The sequence below is a fragment of the Odocoileus virginianus genome, chromosome 18, assembly GCF_023699985.2.
Source record: "Odocoileus virginianus isolate 20LAN1187 ecotype Illinois chromosome 18, Ovbor_1.2, whole genome shotgun sequence".
Lineage (NCBI taxonomy): Eukaryota > Metazoa > Chordata > Mammalia > Artiodactyla > Cervidae > Odocoileus > Odocoileus virginianus.
In genome coordinates, this window is record NC_069691.1 from 37,140,260 (window position 1) to 37,161,038 (window position 20,779).

Here is a 20,779-nt window from a genome sequence, read left to right on the forward strand (position 1 = left end):
TTGAGGCAGAGCTAAACCAGACCCCCCCCCCCAAAACAAAACAATACGTATACATATAGAGTTGTATCAAGATTCAAAAAATGAAAGATCATGGAATACAGTCCCATCACTTCATGGCAAATAGATGGGGAAAAAGTGGCAACACTGTCAGATTGCATTTTCTTGGGGCCAAAAATTACTACAGACAGTGACTGCAGCCACAAAATTAAAAGACTCTTTCTCCTTGGAAGAAATTATATGACAAACTTAGACAATGTGTTAAAAAGCAGAGATACCACATTGCCAACAAAGGTCCATGTAGTCAAAGTTATGGTTTTTCCAGTAGTCATGTATGGATGTGATTTGGACCATAAAGAAAGCTGAGCGCAGAAGAATTTATGTTTTTGAACTGTGGTACTGAAGAAGAGTCTTGAGAGTCCCTTGGACTGCAAGGAGATCAAACCAGTCAATCCTAAAGGAAATCTACCCTGAATATTTATTGAAAGGACTAATGCTGAAGCTGAAGCTCTAATACTTTGGCCACCTGCTGAGAAGAAACTGACCCATTGAAAATGACCCTGATGCTGTGGAAGACTGAGGGCAGGAGGAGAAGGGGGCAACAGAGGATGAGATGGTTGCTTGGCATCACTGACTCAATGGACATGAGTTTGAGCAAACTTGGGAGATAATGAAGGACAGGGAAGCCTGGCATGCTACAGTTCATGGGGTCTCAATCAGTTGATATAACTAAGTGAGTGAACAACAATATATACACTTATATAAGTATACACACACTTGTATAATATGTATTAAATAAGTATACACATGTGTGTTGCTACTTTAAAATAAAAGGGTGAAAAGCAAATGCTTACTTGAATTGCTATCTTATCCTATATTATTTATTTTCCTGCACCATAAATGTTACCTCATCAGCAGGATAACAGCAAGAATACTTAAGTGACTGTTAGTGGTATTAATAGACTAAGCATAGTAATGTGTCAAATATTTTATATACTGTTTCATCAATTATGATTAATTTTATCTCTTAACTCTTTGTTGATACAAAAATTTGTTTTAGTTTTTTGTCCTTGCACACAGCATGTGTGAGATAGTTTTTGAAGATCATTTTCAGGAAGACTGGCTTCAACTTTCCATTTCCAATATTTAGAAGATCAGGATGAGGCTCTTGAGCATGGACCCAAATGGAACACTCACTTATCAATTTTCCTTCAGTCATCCTCAAGTACTTGCAAGGAATTGCCTGGTTATTCTTTTCTTGTCTCCCTCGGGTAGTAAGGAAACAACCTGTAATGTGTCTAGACTGGATATTTTCCTGTAGGCAATGCCTTTGGGGATCAGCTTGAATGTTTCTTTCAAACAGTCAATGATACTGTCAACTATGACTGGCATTCTTGTCATTTTCCCCAAAGCTGAACTTGGAGAAAAAGCATTTGGGTCAGATTGTATTTTAACAAAGTGTGTGCAAGCAAGAACATTACTTGTTCCCCTCAATCCCTATGCAGATCTTCACTTGGACAAATAGTGCAAACGTGAAACGTGGTCTCATGCCCTGTCAAGGACAAACTAGCACGTGCCATTGGCACGTGTCATCTACCTACAAGGATTAAATCATGTGGTATTGCAGCTGCTGATTTTTAACACCCCTGGAAAGGAACGCAGCGTGGAAAGCAGAAGTGAAGTGTGCTGTGAGCAGGGAAAACTGGCAGAACAAGTCTTCAGAAGGTTAGGTGTTTTCAGGAGCCCATTTTATGAACCCAATTCTTCTATCTCCTCATATCTAGAAAAGCACGAAAATCCTTCATGGTGATGACTGCTTCTTGTGACTCCAAGAAACCTTCATGACACTGGCAGAAAAGTTCCACAAAAAATAGGCGCATGATTACATGTATTCCCCCTTCACCAAAATCACATACATCGCTCTGTGTGTCTTTGGAACAGCTATCTGATGTGCTGTCTCCTGGGCTGCAGGCCTCATTTTGCCCCCCAAAAACTTCACTTTCAACTTTCATGTTGTGCATTGTTGAAAGTCAGCACCCTGAACTTATCTCTTCATCCACTCATCACCCAATAAGTTCCCAACTTGTTTCAATGAGATTCCCATGAGGATATATCCAGGCCATGGAACGTGAGAGGAAGTGCTCTCAACCTGTATAGTTCTGGCGCTTGGAAACATCCCCTGGGAGCCACAGCCTTCATCCCTTTACTGCTGAGTGTAGTAGATTCAAGTACCACAGACAAACTTGAAGTCACATGTTGATGATGGAAAAAGCCACAAAACAGAAGGTACCCATGTCTTTGAATCACCCTTTGAATGTGAGCAAATCAAAAGATTCACCTGATCTGGAAGGCCCACATTGTGCTCTTCAGAGAAGGAAAGATAAGTTTCTATTATGATGAAAATCCTCACAGTTTATTCTTTACTTCTTACAGCACCTAGAAATAACTGAGAAAGATCTTTTAGAACAGAGGATCCTGAAAACCTGTCCATGAGAAAGAAACTCTGAACATTGAGTATAGAAAATACCAGCCTCTCAGACATCAAGAGATCTTTTAAATGATGATCCAAAGATCTTTATACAAGAAAAGATATTCTGTTCTGCTGTCCACACCTGTTTCTGGAAAGTCATGATGTTCATTTCAGTTTTCAGTGCCTGAGGAAGTATGAGTGGCAATTGCTTTGGAACAAGAAGCAAACAATAATGGAATTCATTAGCGAGTGTTACAAATATAAACATCTTTATTGTTGACATTTCTTTGAGGATTCTCACATGAGGGAAAGGCACTTTTAATTTCCATTCTCACAGCCTCTCAGGCAAAGTGGCTGTATTCCTGTTGCTGAGGTAGAGATGGATGCCATGGAAATACCCCCAGGCAGGAAGTCCCAAATGAGGACAGCACAGATGGTCTCCTTCCACCTGCTCCAGTTGTTTCAGGCTCTGATCCGGGCTGCAGAGGAGTTTCCAGCAGAGTGTTGTTCCAAGTAGCGCGGCTGTCTCCGCGGTGAAGAGTAGGAAGCTCTGCTGAGCATCAGATAGTGGTTGCAGGGGCCATGAGTCATCTGCATTGGAGTGATCATCTCTCTTTTCCAAGGAAATCTGAAGTCGGCTCTGTCCATTAGGCTTGACTGAGAACGGATCCTTTGTATGTGTTTCAAGCGTTTGAAGATATCCATGTTCTTCCTGGCAGTGGCTCCCAGGCACGTTCCAGCGAAGAGAGCAAGCAGGGATGCAGCAGAGCATCACTCCTTCCTCCAGCAAGTGGATGTGGGCCATAGAGAACGTCAGTGATTCTGCAGACGGCCGGGAGGGGGCGCGCGAGCACCGCGAAACGACGAGCAAACAGCGCTGAGATGGAACCGCAGACCGCCTGCTTCTCCAGGTGACTGCGAGAGCGCGCTCGCTGTGGTTGGATCGTTTCTGTTTTCGAATCGCAGTCTTGGGAGAGCTTGCTCGCGTGGGGCTGCTGGAGAGACAAGGCGCAAAATTTCCAGAGAGCCTTTTATAGGAGCACTGAATCAGGGGTGCGCATATCATTAGCCCTTTTGTGGAAAAGGCCCGGTTTCCGCTGTCCTGAGTAGGGAGCCAGAAGATTGCATTTTCGGAAACATCGCCTGAGTAGTGGGCTTTTTTTCCAAACGTCAACCCGAACCAGGCCATGTCTGAGGAAAAGAACCCCCAAGGTGGGGGTTCTGAGCGAGATAAGGCTGATTTTACAGATTGGGGCTCGCTTCCGGCGCGAGGGTACCGCAGCTCAGAGAAAGGGACCGGGCAGCGGTGATCGGATTATTGACGATTTGAGGATGGGACAGCGTTGTGCCCAAAGTGAAACCAGAGGGTGAGCAAGAGACTCCTGGTTGCCGGCTCATAGGAGCTGTTGCTGACAAAGTGAAACAAGGTATCCGGGGTGAGACTACTAGCTGTGCCTCGTTGACGGGGGTGGGGGTGGGGGTGGGGTCGTGGCGAACACGCTGAAACCCCGCGTTGGCTTGAAGACGCTAAGCTGTGGAAGGGTGGGAGGGCGTTGTGCACCAGGTGACACACAGCTGCAGCGCTGACTATTGACTGTGTGGCGATGGGGGCGGGGGCGGGTGGGCGTTGCGCACCAGGAGCGCGGCGGCTCAGAGACTGTTCGCTGCGGGACCCTGCTGGGGCGTGCCCACTGTGGTCGAATCGCGCGGCGGCTAGGAGACGGTTTGCTGTGGGATGATGGGAGAGCGTTCGGGACAAAGTGGAACACAGTGGCCGCGATGAAACTATTGGCTTTACCACGATTGGGGTGGGGGGCGGAGTGGGGGCCGGGATGGACGGTCGAATCCAGCCGTGGATCCGAGACTATTCGCTGTGGGACTATGGGAGGGAGTGCGGAACAAAATGAAATAGAGTGGCCGCAATGACAGTATCGGCTATGGGGCGATACCCGGCGGTGGCGATGAGACTATTTGCTATGGGATAATGGCAAGAGTTGAGGTCAAATTTAAACCCGGCGGTGGGGATGAGACCTTGGGTGATCTGAGTATGGGACAGCTTTGAAGAAAAGTGAAATACCACGGGGGAGATGGGATTATTGGCGACGGGAAGACAGGACAGCGATGTTGTGCACGAAGGGGAACCCGGCGGCGGCCGTAAGCCTCTAGGCGATGGGACCATGGGCGGACGTTGGGCATAAAGGGGAAACTGGTGGTGGCTTTGAGAAGAGTGGACAGCGTTGCAGACAAAGTGAAAGACAGCATCGGCGACGAGACATTTATTTGTCTACGGGGACTATGCGAGGGCGTTGCTCACGTAGGGGAACCTGGCGCTGGCTAGAAGGCTATTCCCTATGGCACGATGCGAAGGCGTTATGCACAAAGTGAAACAGGGAGGTGGGGTGAGACCTTAGGCAATGTCCTTGGAGTTGTCGTGAAACACCGCTTTGCCGATGAGCCTATAGGCGCTGGGACCATGGGAGGTCGTTGGGCAAAAAGGGGAAGTCGGCGGTGGCAACGAATCTTGGGTTTCAGAGGACAGTGTTGCGGACAAAACGAAAGCCAGCATCGGCGTTGAGATAGACAGCTTTGAGACTATTGGCTTTTGGGACGATGCCTAGAGGCGATGAGACCTTGTCAGGACATTGCAGACAAAAGAGAACTCGGCGGTGGCTAGCAGAGTATTCCCTATGGCACGATGGGAAGGCGATGCGAACAGAGTGAATTTCAGCTCTGCAGTGGGGATGAGACTTTGGGCGATGGGACCGTCGGAGGGCGTTCCGGACAAAGGAGGACCCTGAGATGGCGATGAAACTATCGATGTTTGCGCTGAGAAGTTAGAGGGCTTGCGGAAAGTGTAAAACAGCGGAGGCGATGAGAATATTGGCGATAGGACGCTGGGACAGAGTCTTGCACAACGTGAAATCCGGCTGTTGCAGATAAGACAGTTGGAAAGTGTTGCGGACAAAGTGGAAGCGGACGTCTCGGATGAGATAAGAGGCTATGAGGCAATGGGTGCGGCGTCGCGCTCACTTTAAATGCCGCGGGGGCTAAGATTATTCGCTGTCTGAAGATGGGAGTGCTGTGTGCTCAAAGTGAAGCACCGTGGAAGCGATGAGACTTGGCTATGGGGTGATGGGAGGGCGTTTCTCATATAGGGGAACCCGGCTTGGCTTTGAGACGAAACGTGACGGTGGCGGAAAAGCTACTGGTGGTGGGACGATTGGACAGTTTTGAGACAAAGTTAAACCCGGCGGTGGGATGAGACTATCGGACGGTGGACGGTGTGGTCCACACAGGGGAACCTGGAAGTGGTGACAAGACCATTCGCTGTGGCAAGATGGAAATGCGTTGTGCCCAGTGAAACACGATGGCAGCGACGTGACCTTCGGTTAGAGTTGATGGAACGGCCTTGCGGACAAAGTGAAAGCGGGTCTAGGCGATGAGACTGAAAGGTTGTTGCCAAACGATTAGACGCGGGATTCTTGGCCTCCGGAGGAGACGAATTCAATCCGGGGCCAGAGACGAGGCTGGATCGCTCAGAGCTTTTGTGTAATAAAGTTTTATTAAAGTATAAAGGAGATAGGGAAAGCTTCTGACATAGGCATCAGAAGGGGGCAAAAGAATACCCCACTTCTAGTCTTTAGCTGTCTGTTATATAGTCACTCACAGTCTGTTAATGAAAAGGATGTCATAAAATTTAGAATGACACCAGATAATTCATCTCTGGCCATAAAACGATTGACTTGAATCTTGTAGAAGGGCAGAATACCAACAAATAATTTCATTTACATAGATTAGGGGAACAATACCTGAGTAAGTAAATTTAGGCCATTTGGCGGAACCAACTTGAAGATAGAGTCTGGGGTTCATTAACATAGCTTAAGACAACATTTCCATACGAAAAAGAAACGTATTGGTCAACTCAAGGTTTGAGAGTAGTTAGCTTCAGGTGAGACCAGGTGTCATGGCAACACAGCACTTTAAGAGAAACCTCTTTTAAATTTGTATAGAGAAGGAAAAACATATCGCTGGTTTGTTTCTTCCAGCCGCTTAAGAGAGATAAAAATGTCTGGCACCTGCAGCTTCTTTTTTCCATTTGGAGACCCCTGGCCTTCCTGCCTGTTACCCTCTCAAGACAATGGGCTTGGGGCGGTGGAACCGCGGTGTGGACACAGTTAAAGCCGGCGATGGGCGTGAGACTGTGAGAGATGGGAAGATGCGAGGGCCTTGAGCAGAAAGGGGAGCCAGGGGGAGCCTTTTTGGACAAGGGGAGAAACAGCCAAGGCGATGGGACCCTGGGAGTGCGTTGCAGACAGAGAACTCAGTGGCGGTCAGGGGACAAATAACCGTGGGACGGTTTGGGGGACTTTCTGGGGGTGAGAAGAACGCGGCCACCACCTACCTGGGTCAGGGACCAGAGAACTGTGCGCCCCTGGAATGCTCTGGAATTTTCAGGGTCTTTCAAGGATTCGGCCTTGAAGTGGAGGAGTAAGTGTTGAATAGCTGAAAACTAGGAATATTTTAAAAAGCACAGCACTTTTTTTTTGGAATTAATTTTATATTGAATTATATACTTATTTTAACTTAAATATTTCACGTTTCCAATTTTATAATAAATTTATATAAGGTATTTTAAATATTAGACATAGACTATTAAAATATATTTTGTACATAACAGTAGCATTTTATTAAACTTTATTTAAACTATATTTTCTTTGTACTAAAACATTTAATATCATTTTACTTTTCTATCTTTGATGGATGTAAACAATATTTTCAAGATTACTTTTCACTTATTTTTAATCGAATGAATTAGCATGTTTGACAATTTCTGATGACCCCAAGACAGTCTTAAGTAATTTTTGACTCATGTTCCTGAAATCTCTTTCTGAGGACTACGGTGTTGGAAATAAGTGTTGGACTGTACAAGCAGCTGAGGACATTTAGAAGGTCAGAATTTTTCATTTCCTTTAGTAAGAATTTTAAAAATTAAGTGGAATTTGCCCAAATTTTATTGGCATCAAGAAGGCTTACTTTGTAAGACTCTCAAATGTAAGGTGGTGTACATTTTCCCCCTGTTGGAAAAAAAAAAGAGAAAAAACCCCCACATCATATAGACGGGTCTTACAGCATGAGCTGTCTGGTACATTTAAAGAAAACAAGAAAAGAGCAGGTAAACTGTATGGATCCATGGAGAGGATGCATATAACTTGGTCATTCCACACGGCTTCCTTGTACTTTAAATTCCTCAAAGGCAAGGGCCGAAAACTCCACCACTCTGCAGGCTTGTTTTGCAATGAATGTCTCCAAGGTGCTCTGCAATTTTTAATATTTGTTGTCACATAAATCAAGTTGACATTGAAACTGCCACGTTGACTTCTGTTTCATAAATAATTTATTTCCCATAACAAAGTTTAAATAAATAAATAATGCGTACATCAATTTAAAAATAGCTTGCAGTCTTTAACTGTCTATTGAAGTCCAGTGCATCGCATTGACAGTTACTTCAAAGCCTCTGCTGGCTGGAATCTCATGTCAAAGTCACATTGTCCATTCCCAGAGCCGCAGGTGGGGAGATGTTCAGTCAAGGAGGTAACCCGTTAGTCTCTTCAGGACAGAAAAGATCCTGAGCATTTCCGCTCTCACAATTATCCAGGCACAAATGTTGTACTCCGTGGACTTCAGGTACTGCCCAAGGTTGGAGTAATAGTTCTTCAGGTTAAGAACGGTCATGTCTCCTATAGTGAAGTTTTCCTTCTGGATTGGCTCCAGACGATTCATCTGCCCTTGGAGTTCCACAAGGAGGTCCTCAATGATGGTCTCAGACCAGCCAGTGCTGGAGAAGTCTCTGGTGAGAATTCCGAAGATCTGCTGGAGCGTCTCATACATGACCAATATGGCATCTTCCTTCCGGAACTTCTGTGCTTTCTTCATCTCCTTAGGGACCTGGAAGTGCATCTTGACCTCAAGGCAATGTTGAGGAGTTGAAGGTAACTCCCTCAGGAGTTTCTGACACACCTTAATGCTCCTCCTTTGCTGGAATCGAAGCAAGCTGTAGCTTGTGGAAAGGGCTGTGGTGGAGAAACACAGCAGGAGATCCATCTGGAGGAGGCACCGGTAGGTCATGATGGAAACAGGCTCAGGGCTACCTGTTCTGCTAGTAGATGCTGAAGCTGAATCTTCGAGTTTGCAGAGTGAGTGTCCTTCCGCCTTGAGTGTGGCGGAATGACCCTCCATTCTTCTTGAGAGGAATTTTCCACTTTCCATTCTCCTTTTTAGTTTTCTCATGTCGTTTAAATGATTAGTTACCTCTAAAACTCTTTTTCTTATAAGTTCCTTGCTTTTCATACAGTCTGGAAGAATTTCTAATGTTTTTGTAGATTTTCAGTGACTTGCTAAATGCTAAAAAAATAGCCTAATCAATTTGAATTACAGCAAGTTTCTTTCATTGGGAAAAGATCTTTGTTTTTATTTTTTCATATTATTAGATTCTGTGAAACGGTCTTTATTTCTAAGAGTTTTTGATTTTATAAAAAAATGTATTTTTTATATCTAAAATAGAATGGTGTAAGCTAAGTTCATCTGAAATATTTTGTAGGCCTCAACCATAAGCAGCAAGATATTACATAACTTTGTCAGCCAAAATTTATTGCTTTATTTGACAATCTCAAACTATCCCAAATATAACTAAAAAGTAAAGATTAAGTAATATGTCTATTTAGGCAAATGAATGTTACACAGACCATGCATAAAAGTCCATGATTCCTCTTGTAGGGATCCTTTGTGACAATTGCTGAGGCCTGATGCATATTTATTTTGTACATACTTCAAATAATCTAAATATCTGATTTTGCACACTAGGGTAAGGATGCAGCAAGCAGGAAAATTCTTTGCTCCTCACTTTGTAGAACTGCTTGTACATGAACTTTTCCTCATAATGAAAGAATGTCTGTGAGATAGAATTCTTAGGTATTTTCATAATTTGCTTTGAAAGAATTAAATAAATGTTACTACAAATTTTACCCTTTCTTTTCTCACATTTAAATTTTTTCTATAAGGAATTTATTTTTTGGTATTAGAAAATAAAAAGCACCTAGTTATGTTCAAAAGCAGGGCATAAACTTTTAGATACAATGCAACTATGTAAAAGTATATAGGAAAATAATAAACTAAAGGAAATATACTAACATTTTTATAGTAATTATGTTTGACTTGCGAAAATAAATGGTGATTTTTATCCTTTATGTGATTTTTCAATATGCTACCAGAGAATGTATTCAGCACTGCTCAGAAGAAATATAATTTCTTAAAATTTTTAAGAAATTTTAAATTTCTTAATTTAAAATTTTCTAGTAGCCACATTGAAAGAGGAAAAAGAAACAAGTGAGGTTAATCTTAACAGTGTATATTATTGAACATGAAATATCCAAATGTTATAATTTCAACACATACCAATATAAAATTAATGAGATAGTTACATTCATCTTTTCGTAGTTCCTTCAAAATACAGTATATACTTTTACAGTCGTAGTACACCTAAGATTGGACTAGTCAAGTGCTCACTTGGCCTCTTGTAGTTGATGTCATGGTGGCCAGCACAGCTCAAGATAGAGGAAGCAGCTTGATCAGAGAGCCAGGAGGATTCCCGAGTTTGCAGGAACCACACAGAAGGAGCTTCAAGTTGTGGATGAGTTATGCTCTAAGAATCAAGGGAATCAATGGTGGAAAATCAGCTCAAGATGTATTCAGGACACTCTTGAATGCCAGAGTGTGACTTTGTACTTAATTCGAGAAGTCTCCAGGCAGACAGGGCGCTAGGTTGTGCCCTGGACAGAAGAATGGGCCCAGGTGTTGTTGGGAACTGAAGCAGGCAGAAGTCCTGCCCAGGTGCCCTCCTGGCTGTAGGACTGGAAGTAGAGAGCAGAGTGAGGACCTGGAAGCAGGGGGTGGGTGCGGAATTGTAAACACCAGTTCCTTCTGCTTTCTTCCCTTTGTCCTCCTCCCATGTCCTGCTGTTGTGATCCTGAGCTGTTTCCTAATCGGTCTCTTTCAGTTGCCTTCATGGAGTTTATATTGATTTTTGTCAATAGAATTAATTTTGCTATGAAAGTCCTTGTATGTATTCTTTCTTGCGCATTTGTATAGCCTTCTATTGGGTATATGGCCTAGGATGAAGTAATAGGGTAATAAAATGTGCATATGTTCAGATTTAGTAGATAATAACAAACATATTTTCCAAATGTTTGCAGCAATTTATATTCTCACTATCAGAGAATGGGATGTTAGTTGCATTACTTTCTTTTCAACACTTGGTGTTGCCTGTCTTCTTAATTTTAGCCATTCTAGTGAAGCATAGTGATGTCTTATTACAGTTTTAACTCATATTGCCTAATTGTTTCTAAGGTTCAACACAATTTTCATATGCTTATTGACCATTTTGAATATTTTCTTTGTGAGGGGCCTGTTCAAATACCTTGCTGATTGTCTCAGGTAATTTTTTTCTATCTAAAGATGATATAATTGGGTACATACAAAATACAAAAGAATATATAAACTATTAGAATTTTAAAATAAATTTAACAAGTCACCAAAAAGAAGTTCAATTTTAAAATCAATCACCTCTTTTTACACTAGCAATAGAAATTGGAAATTGACATTTCAAAATGATACCACTGATAAGAACATAAAAAGTCTATTACTGAGAAATTGTCACAGCCTGGAGGTGCCTAAGGAAACATGGAAATTAATAAAATGTGCCATTCTAAATAGCATCCCAGAACAGAAAAACAACACTGGGTAGAAACTAAGGTGATCTGGGAATTCCCTTGAGTTTCAGTGTCTGGAACTCCATGCTTTCAGTGCAGGGCACCCATGTTGGATCTCTGGTTGGGAATCTATGTAATAAGATCCCACAGTTCTCATAGCCTTAAATAAATAAATAAGTAAAAATAAAAATGAAGTTACTTCAAACAACGGGGGTGAATGGGTAGGTGGGGGAATAAGGAAATCTGAATAAAGTGTAGATTTCAGTTTTTTTTTTTTTTAAAGTAGCTTTGACAGGACACTTTATCTTCACCTTTGACCTCAGCTGAAATTCCAATACTTTGGCCACTTGTTGCAAAGAACTGACTCATTGGAAAAACCCTGATGCTGGGAAAGATTAAAGGCAGGAGGAGAAGGGGACAACAGAGGATGAGATGGTTGGATGGCATCACCGACTTGATGGACATGAGTTTGAGCAGGCTGTGGGAGTTGATGATGGACAGGGAAGCCTGGCGTGCTGCAGTGCATGGGGTTGCAAAGAATTGGACATGAGTGAGCAACTGAACTGACAAGTCTATAATTTCATTTTTGATTCATATTAGATGGCCAGAAGCCAGTGAAAAATATAAGTTTTTTCTCTTACATTGAGACAGTATGTTTTAAATCTTGATCATTAATGAGGATTAAGCAACTTCTCTTTTTGTAAGGGAGCAGGGGCATGTAAGCACGTGATGAGGTGGAAGGGAGATATTTATTCATATCTTCCCTCAGTGAGGAGGGAAATCAGAGCGTGCAATAGGAGACTGCCAAGGCCACCTCCTCCTGAGAAACACACAGTTATTTAGTTCACAAATTTTACTTAGCAAACATTTCTTAACCATGTCATAAAGAAAAACAAATATTTCCATTTTCTTGAACTATTTTAAAACTGTCTCTCAATAAATTTTTTCTGCTAGTTTTATTGTGTCTTGCACATTCTTTCTGAGGTTTATTCCAATATATTTATGCTTTATTATTGTTGCAAGTATTAATGAAATATTTTCATGACATTTGCTACTTTTTAAATAGCAACTTTAAATAGAAAGTAGAGATAGAAAACTTTGCTACTAAGTTTTCCTTGCATTTTCATACACACACACATATGAAAATAACTAATTTTGTTTTTTTCTCTGGCCAGCTTTACAAACATTATATGAACATATTGGGTTGATTTTTTAAAATTTTTAGATAAACAAATACATTGCCTGTAAATAAAAAAGTTAAAGGACCTAAAATGTCAAGTCTAATGACCATATGAAGCAACTGCTGTTTGGTGTGTTAATTTGTACAGCTACTTTCAAAAACATTATCTAGGAAAGTTGAAAATATGCATGGCCTATGACCCAGTAAATACACTCTTGATTAACCTGAAAAGAATCATGTAAATCTGCATCAGGATGTAAGTAAAGAATATTCAGACCAACAATATTTGTAACCGTTGCAAACTAGAAACAACCCAAATATCCCTTAAAATTGTATGAATAATATGTTACCTATGCTTACACTAGGGTTGCTAATAACAATAAAATGTAAGAAACACAACTAAATGCACAAACATAATAGTGAGTAAAAGAACCTCCACTCAAAAGAAAACATATACCATTTATACAAATTTAAAAATAGGCCAAACTAGACTGGAGACATTTTGCTCAGCAACCTGGAGAGCTCCTGTGAAGCTTCAGGACCATGATGGGAAGTCATCTCCAGCTTGAGGGAAGAGTGTGTCTTCGCACCTTCCAGCTGCGGCCCGGCTCTCGCCCTCTCTCAGCACCTGAGGCTGACTCTGCCCAGGCCGGGGTTGCCCTGTGCTCACAGCCGACAGCTGGGGGCCAGCGCCCCTCCTCAGCCTCCCACCGGGTGTGGAGAGGGACAATGTGCAGAGAGACCTAAGTGCCCCTGGCTGCAGCCTCTTCTCTCTTCTCTTTGGGCTTTCCTGGTGGCTCAGCTGGTAAAGAATCCGCCTCCAATGCAGGAGACCTGAGTTCGATCCCTGGGTTGGGAAGATTCCCTGGAGAAGGAAATCCCCCTCCAGAATTCTGGCCTGGAGAATTCCATGGACTGGACTGTATAATCCATGGGGTCACGTGGTCATGTGTTGTATAGTCAGACACGACTGAGTGACTTTCACTTTCTCTTTTCCCTTTACTTACACTCTGTACGTCTTTCATACGCCTTGGACTAGACTCGTTGCCCAGTGTTTGTCCTTCTCACTTCAGAATCAAGCTGGAACTAGGTACTTGGCTGGGGGCCCTCTGCCTAGCTCTCCTAACTCCTCCAGAACATACCCAACCACAGGATCCTACATTCTGCATCTGTCACCCTCAGAATGCTCCCATCAGAGAGTCGATGGCCCAGGAACAGGCAGGAGTAGCCCACACCTTGTCTCTCACTATTTGCTGCCAGACCCGCTGCTGTTGGACACTCAGACTGGCCCTTTCAGAACATGCCCGTCTGCATCAAGCCTGTATTTACTTTTCCCTTCGGATCCCAGGCTGTCCTATGAGCTGGACTCATTTAATTCTCACAATCATTGCCAGGGCTGCATTGAGTCAGGCCAACCTAAGGTTGAGAGGAGAGTTAAAAGGACAACACATTGGCTGCAGCTGCTGAACAAGCCTCAGCGGGTGCTCCACCCAGCTGACCTGACGGCACATCTCACTGTGTGGGTTCTGGGTGAGTTTCCTGTCTCTGAGGCAGTTTCTGAATCTGCTTTAAAGTGAAACAGCCCAAAGCAAAGCCCTCTACATACTTAAAACCTGACAAGTGACTTGAGTTTTGTTACATCATCAGAGATTGTGTAATGAACCCCAGAAGGCAAAAATAGCAATGAAGCTAATGCAACAAGTGAAAAGGAAACTAAATGCAAGCTGCCAAACGGGATTTCAGGATCCAGGCTGGGAATCCCCTCTGGCCCGACCTCCTGGCTGGGTTGAGTGCACAGCGCAGGGCATCCTCCTGACTGCCTCCCAGACGCCTGTGTCCTCCTGGCTGAAACTCTGAGCTCCTAAACTCCAGAGAGAACCAAGAATCCAGTGATGGTGGGAGTGAGTCCTTGTAGGCAGCTGGGCTGTGTGCCAAGTAGGAATGTTTCCGTCTAGAACTCTGGGTATTGTTGCAACAGGCTTGGCCTTGTCATCACGGTGAATGGCTATTTGTCCTCTCACTGTGCAGTGGGTGAGCTGCAGGAATCTGTCTCTGAACAGCTCTCTGGGAATTGCCTCATCTTCCTGACCACAGACCCAGAACATTGGAAAATAATCTTCTAACCAGATTCAAATAGAAGAGCTAATATGTAAGGAGTACTTGGCAAGTGTCTGGTACCATTCTGAGCACATTCTATAAATTACAGCAAAGAAACTGGGAGGACCATTGGGAAGTTGGGGGGCTCTGCAGGATTGCCTGAAGGAGAGGTATCAGCAAGTTCTGAGGACTTTGGGCGATGGGTGCATTTTAAACATTGAGTATTGAAACTTTGATTTTCTGTGTTTTGCCATTTCCCTCCCTTTTCTTTTCTACTCTCTTTTTATGAAGCCAATTTAAAATGTGCATTTATTGCCATGAATGCCTAGGTGGGGTGTAAGGTACAGTTCCGGCGATGCAGAAAAGGAAAGACGACCTCAACAGAAGTAGGTTACCTTTATTCAGGCAAGGAGGGGTGACAGTTGGCCTAACGACCAGGCTGAGCGCCGAAAGGGATCAGGGAGGCTTCATACTTATAGGGAGGTTTGTGGAAGCGATAACGGAAACGTCAATTAGGCGGGATATTTTGGGTATCCTTTTGTTGAGATGACACTTGTAGTTGGGCAGGGGGTGATAAGTCTTCTGGGTGGGTGGAGGGGGTGGTAGGTTTCCGGACAGGGGGAGATAAGTCCCAGATAGATGCAGCTGGCCTGGAGCATCAGGATGGAACTAAAGTTATGCTTTGTTTTCTCCGAAGTTAGATGATTCAGCAAGGGGCCTTTGAGACTGTTGTTCTCTTTTCTAGGCCCAAAAGACTCCTCATGGGGGACTCCAAATCACGTGTGCCACTGAGATATCTACACAGCAGTATAACACTCTTCTCCCACTTCCTGTGTTGTTCCTGGGGAGGACAGTCTAGTTAAAGTCAGAGAAGGGAGAAACATTCGTACAATATATGGTGGATTTTCTGGGTCAGAAGGAAATATTCAATATAAAAGACTGATTTTTCTTATTTTTCCTTATTGACCCTTTTCTCCCTTCTTTAAAAATGTTAATTATGTATTTACCTTAAAATTATCAACTGAATTGTTCTAAAGTTCACTGAAGACATTGTTGGGGAACAGTATCACTGAGATGACCTGCTAAAAGGAATGTATGGTGCGCCATCATCTTCTGCCCGCTCATTTGGGTGCTGGTTTCCCTAAAATTTTTGAGTTTGCCTGTGTTTGTGATTCTCACTCTTCTCTACCAACTACAGTTGCCTCAGTCATTGTGCAATACATCTCCTCACATGTTCATTGAGAAGTGATATCCTACCACGTGTTCAGGGAGAATGAGGCTGCAATGATTTTCGAATCTTGTAAAGATACATCTTTATTGAATCTGTAAGATACAGATTATTTTTAATAATATTAATGGTAGCAACCTTTAATTATATACAACCTCTCAGGAAAGTGTTTTACAAACACTTCGTTTAATCTCTACAACTTCCCTTTGAGGGAATTACTATAATTATTTATATGATTGCAAATAAGGAGGGCTTCCCTAGTGGCTCAGATGGTAAATTATCTGCCTGCAATGCAAGAGACCCAAGTTCAATCCCTGAGCTGGGAAGACCCCCTGGAGAAGGAAATGGCTACCCATTCCAGTATTCTTGCCTTGAGAATTCCATGGACCGAGGAGTCTGTCAGGAGACAGACAGTACATGCGATTGCAAAGAGTTGGACACAACTGATTGACCTACTTGCAAATAAGGAAACTGAAAACTCAGAGGTTACTTAATTTGTCATGATTAATTATATAAGTGGTATTTTACCACTATGCTTTTCTGGGTCCTTGTTATTTCTCATTAATCTTAAGTATCTCCTTTAGCTATACTCTGTACAGCTGGAATTAATTAATTTATCTAATTATGTAACATCTGATTGCCCTAATAGACTATAAGGCAATAATGCCACATCTGGAGTGTCCAGCAAGTTGTTGTTGTTCAGTCACTAAGTCATGTCCAGCTCTTTGCGACCCCATGAACTGTAGCCTACCAGGCTCCTCTGTCCATGGGAATTTCCAGGCAAGAATACTGGAGTAGGTTGCCATTTCCTTCTCCAGGGGATCTTACCAAATCAGGGATCAAACCCATGTCACCTGCATTGGCAGGAGGATTCTTTATCACTGAGCCTCCAGGGAAGTCCCCTGTCCCAGATCCAGTTCTAGGAGAACCACATACTCTGAAGAGTGAGTAGATGTAGGATTTGAAGACTGTGTCAGAAAATGATAATCTTCTGAAAACAAAGATAGTAAGAGTAAATTTTTTTTAAGCAACAAATATTTTTATTAGTCAGAGGCTAATTACAATATTGTAGTGGTTTTTGCCATACATTGACATGAATCAGCCATGGATTTACATGTGTTCCCTATCCTGAGCCCCCCTCCCACCTCCCTCCCCATCCCATCCCTCTGGGTCATCCCAGTGCACCAGCCCTGAGCACTTGTCTCATGCATCCAACCTGGACTGGCGATCTGTTTCACACTTGATAATATACATATTTCAATGCTATTCTCTGAGATCATCCCACCCTCGCCATCTCCCATGGAGTCCAAAAGACTGTTTTATAGATCTGTGTCTTTTTTTCTGTCTTGCATCTAGGGTTATTGTTACCATCTTTCTAAATTCCATATATATGCATTAGTATACTGTATTGGTGTTTCTTTCTGGCTTACTTCACTCTATATAATGAGCTCCAGTTTCATCCATCTCATTAGAACTGATTCAAATGTATTCTTTTTAATGGCTGAGTAATATTCCATTGTGTATATGTACCATAGCTTTCTTATCCATTCATCTGCTGATGGACATCTAGGTTGCTTCCATGTCCTGGTTATTATAAACAGTGCTGCGATGAACATTGGGGTACATGTGTCTCTTTTAGTTCTAGTTTCCTCAGTGTGCATGCCCAGGAGTAAGAGTAAATTTTAAATGGATGCTTTATCCTTCAGGATAATTTCTAAAAATATTATCTCAGATGGGAACAGGTCCAGTGAAAGTGACCAAAGGTCCAGTTTAAGTAAAAGTGAAAACTGCTCAGCTGTGTCTTACTGTTTGCGACCCCATGGACTATATATACAGTCCATGGAATTCTCCAGGCTAGAATACTGGAGTGGGTAGCCTTTCCCTTCTCCAAGGGATCTTTCCAGCCCAGGGATCAAACCTAGGTCTCCTGCATTTCGGGCAGATTCTTTACCAACTGAGCCACCAGGGAAGCCCAAGAATACTGGAGTGGTTAGCCTAACCCTTCTCCAGCAGGCATTCCCAACCTTGGAATCAAACCAGGATCTCCTACATTGCAGGTGGATTCCATAGAGCTCAACAAAACACCATCTAAAAGACAAGACTGGAAGTAAGCAAGTGTAAGGGGAACTGTATCCTCTTCAATTGTATTGTTGTAACGACTGTAATGTCTTTGGAATGGGTGAATGGCACTTTTGTGACAAAGAATGGGAATTGGAAAGTAAGAGTTTGCTAAGTATTTCTCTAAGATAGGAAGCACATTGTCAGAGGAGAAGGCTGGATCTGATGCTTGAGACAGTGGACACAGGGGCAAGACTGCCTGGGTTGATGCCCCAGCTTCAGTCTGCATTGGCTATGTGACCTTCAGCACCTCAGTTTTCTCCCCAGTTATATGGAAATGATAACCATATCTATTCCACTGGCTTGTTATGATGATTGGATGGCCTAATGTAGTTCTAACAATGCCTGGACAAATAAGCAGGCATTATTTAGCTGTTCCCATGTGGGGCAAAATTCACACATCCAGCTATGGGCACTGGATATAATTTCCCTGAGAAGACCTTTTCCCTTCCTTTAATTCTCAGCTCACTTCTAATCTCATCTCTTATGTGAACATGGTGCCCTGTCAAAATGACTAACATCTAGTAGCTTCCAGATAACAGCTGACCTCTTGCACATGAATAAAGTGGCTGTCCAGTCTGTACCCCAGTCTCTTTTCAGTGTGAGTTAATAGGACTACATCCTCAGAATCTGATAACCTCCATAGAGAGTGAAAAATGTAAACAGACAAATAAATAAATAGATTCTTAGATTTAGCAGAGCTGACAACTAGCCTTTTAGGTTAACACTCTGCCTAGGAGCCTGCTGCCCTGCTCCGGCTCTGTCTGCAGCTAAACAATCTCACATGGTGTCAGGGGACGTTCAGCTTTAAGGGATCCAATATGTTATTCTTTTCTTTTGTGTGCCATTTCTCAAGGATTCTCTATTTCTTATCAATTCCTGGAAAACAAGAGCAAGCAGAGCTGCATGCAGTTCTCAGGACTGAGATCATGAGAGAGGGCATCTGCTTGGACTCCCTTCAGTGCATCCCTTCAGTGACCTTATTTAAATGTAATCTATTCAGTTATGCCCCTCTTACTCAAGCTATTGAATGCTTTCTGGCCCTTTGAAGACTGTTATTTGCTTGGCTTTGTTTTTGCTCAATTTTTTTTTTTACTGCCTAAAGCTGCCTTGTATGAAGATATATAAACATGCATTTCTGCAAATAAAGCACCCTTGTTTCACTTGAGACTTGGGTCCCCTGCATCTCTCTTCTCATCAACTCCAGTCCCCAGGTCCCGGTCTAGAGATGTGACAACATGGGGTGGTCTAAAATCTGTCACTCTGTAGAACTCTTCATCCCTGATTTGTAGTTAAGTGACATTTTGTCATTTGGACAGAGACGACTATCTTTATCACTTTTTTTTTCAATATCAGTGTTTACTTTCCATTTGTCTTTGTGCATTACTTTTTAACAACTTAATTTTACTTTCCAGGAATGTTCAATGAGGGAGGAAAGTTTTGATATCTTGAAAAATCACAGAGGAAATATAATACCTCTTCTTTTCCTACATTTCCTCTTCCTTTTTTTTCCAACAAACCTCAAAGTGGAAATAGAAAAGATTGCAGGATCCTTAGGACAGCTTTTACAAATTGAAACTACAAATGCCAAGCAAGAGGTAACAATATGAAAATTATATAAATGTAGCAAATAAAAAATTGGCTGCTTAACCATTGGAAAGATCCCCTGGAGAAGGAAATGGCAATCCACTCCAGTACTGTTGCTGGGAGAACCCTATGGACAAAGGAGCCTGGCAGACTGCAGTCCATGGGATTCCAAGGAGTTGGACACGACTTAGTGACTGAAAAACAACAGCAATTGCATGGACACAGCTAGGACAAGGGTGCTGGCTAAGACAGAGAGGTTGCCAAAAAGCAGCAAGACATTCTAATAGCTTGAACACCTGGACAGGAGTGGTGGCTACACTTTACTCTTCTTGAGGGTAACACTCAATGGAGGTTTAATCATCTTGATATAGCCTGAGCTCAGCATAATGATTGGCACAGAGTAAGTGTTCAGAAATTTTCTCAATTAAAGAGGGTTAATGAAACCAAATTTGACAAATTATAAATTCTGCAGCAGAGCCAAAGGTGAGATCCATGCATATAAAGCTCAGATATCTTTCACACCTAATTAGCTCTTCCAAGAGGGTATCTAGAGGCAGGAGAAAGAAGACCTTTTAAAAGAAGCCTAGCAAAGTTTCCTTCAAAGTTGATCTTATCAGGAAGTAAGATCCAGACAACTATCACTAATTCAAAGTTGTTAAGATGATAAGCATTCCATTGAATTAGAACCTGGATGCCTGCCTGATGAGAGAGGAAGACTCCGCCCTGGGAAGGATGGGCCCCACACTGGCTGGGAAGAGGTACTTCAGGGAATCCATGTCTACCTGAAAGAGAAGGAATATAGCGACTGTGCCTGGGAAATAGTCAGAGTGGAAATCACGCGGCACTTTCTCTGTGTTAACAAACTCCTAAGAAAACTCAGGAAGTAAGAAGGAACCTATCTTTTTGCCTTTTCATACTGTTCATTGGCTTCTCAAGGCAAGAATATTGAAGTAGTTTGCCATTCCCTTCTCCAGTAGACCAGGTTTTGTCAGAACTCTCCACCATGACCCATCCATCTTGGGTGGCCCTACACAACATGGCTCGTAGTTTCATCAAGTTAGACAAGGCTGTGGTCCATGTGATCAGATTGGTTAGTTTTCTGTGACTGTGGTTTTCTGTCTGTCTGCCCTCTGATGGAGAAAGATAAGAGGCTTATGGAAGCTTCCTGATGGGAGAGACTGACTGAGGGGGAAGCTGGGTCTTGTTTTGAAACTTGTTCTGAAACTCCAATACTTTGGCTACCTGATGCGAAGAACTGACTTATTTGAAAACAACCTGATGCTGGGAAAGATTGAAGGTGGGAGGAGAAGGGGATGACAGAGGATGAGATGGTTGAA

The 20,779-nt window shown here is 42.8% G+C and overlaps 2 protein-coding genes across 2 annotated transcripts in view; one reads left to right on the forward strand and one right to left on the reverse strand.

Annotated features, from left to right (window-relative positions):
• The window catches only part of LOC110122131 (interferon tau-like), a 37,201-nt gene extending 16,808 nt beyond the window's left edge, over positions 1-20,393 (forward strand). Inside the window, exon 3 of the mRNA XM_070480179.1 lies at positions 20,210-20,393. Within this exon, the coding sequence (XP_070336280.1) occupies positions 20,210-20,329 (120 nt within the window). The 3' untranslated portion in view covers positions 20,330-20,393. The remainder of the gene's footprint in view (positions 1-20,209) is intronic.
• Positions 8,048-8,631, reverse strand: LOC110122130 (interferon beta-2-like). Its single transcript, XM_020869527.2, has one exon. It carries the CDS (start codon positions 8,591-8,593, stop codon positions 8,048-8,050), a length of 546 nt encoding a protein of 181 aa, XP_020725186.2. The 5' UTR covers positions 8,594-8,631.
• Positions 20,394-20,779: the final 386 nt, after the last annotated feature.

Bases quoted from the DNA above. Each gene is read 5' to 3' on its own strand.
- LOC110122130 (XM_020869527.2), bottom strand. From the start codon at position 8,593: ATGACCTACCGGTGCCTCCTCCAGATGGATCTCCTGCTGTGTTTCTCC.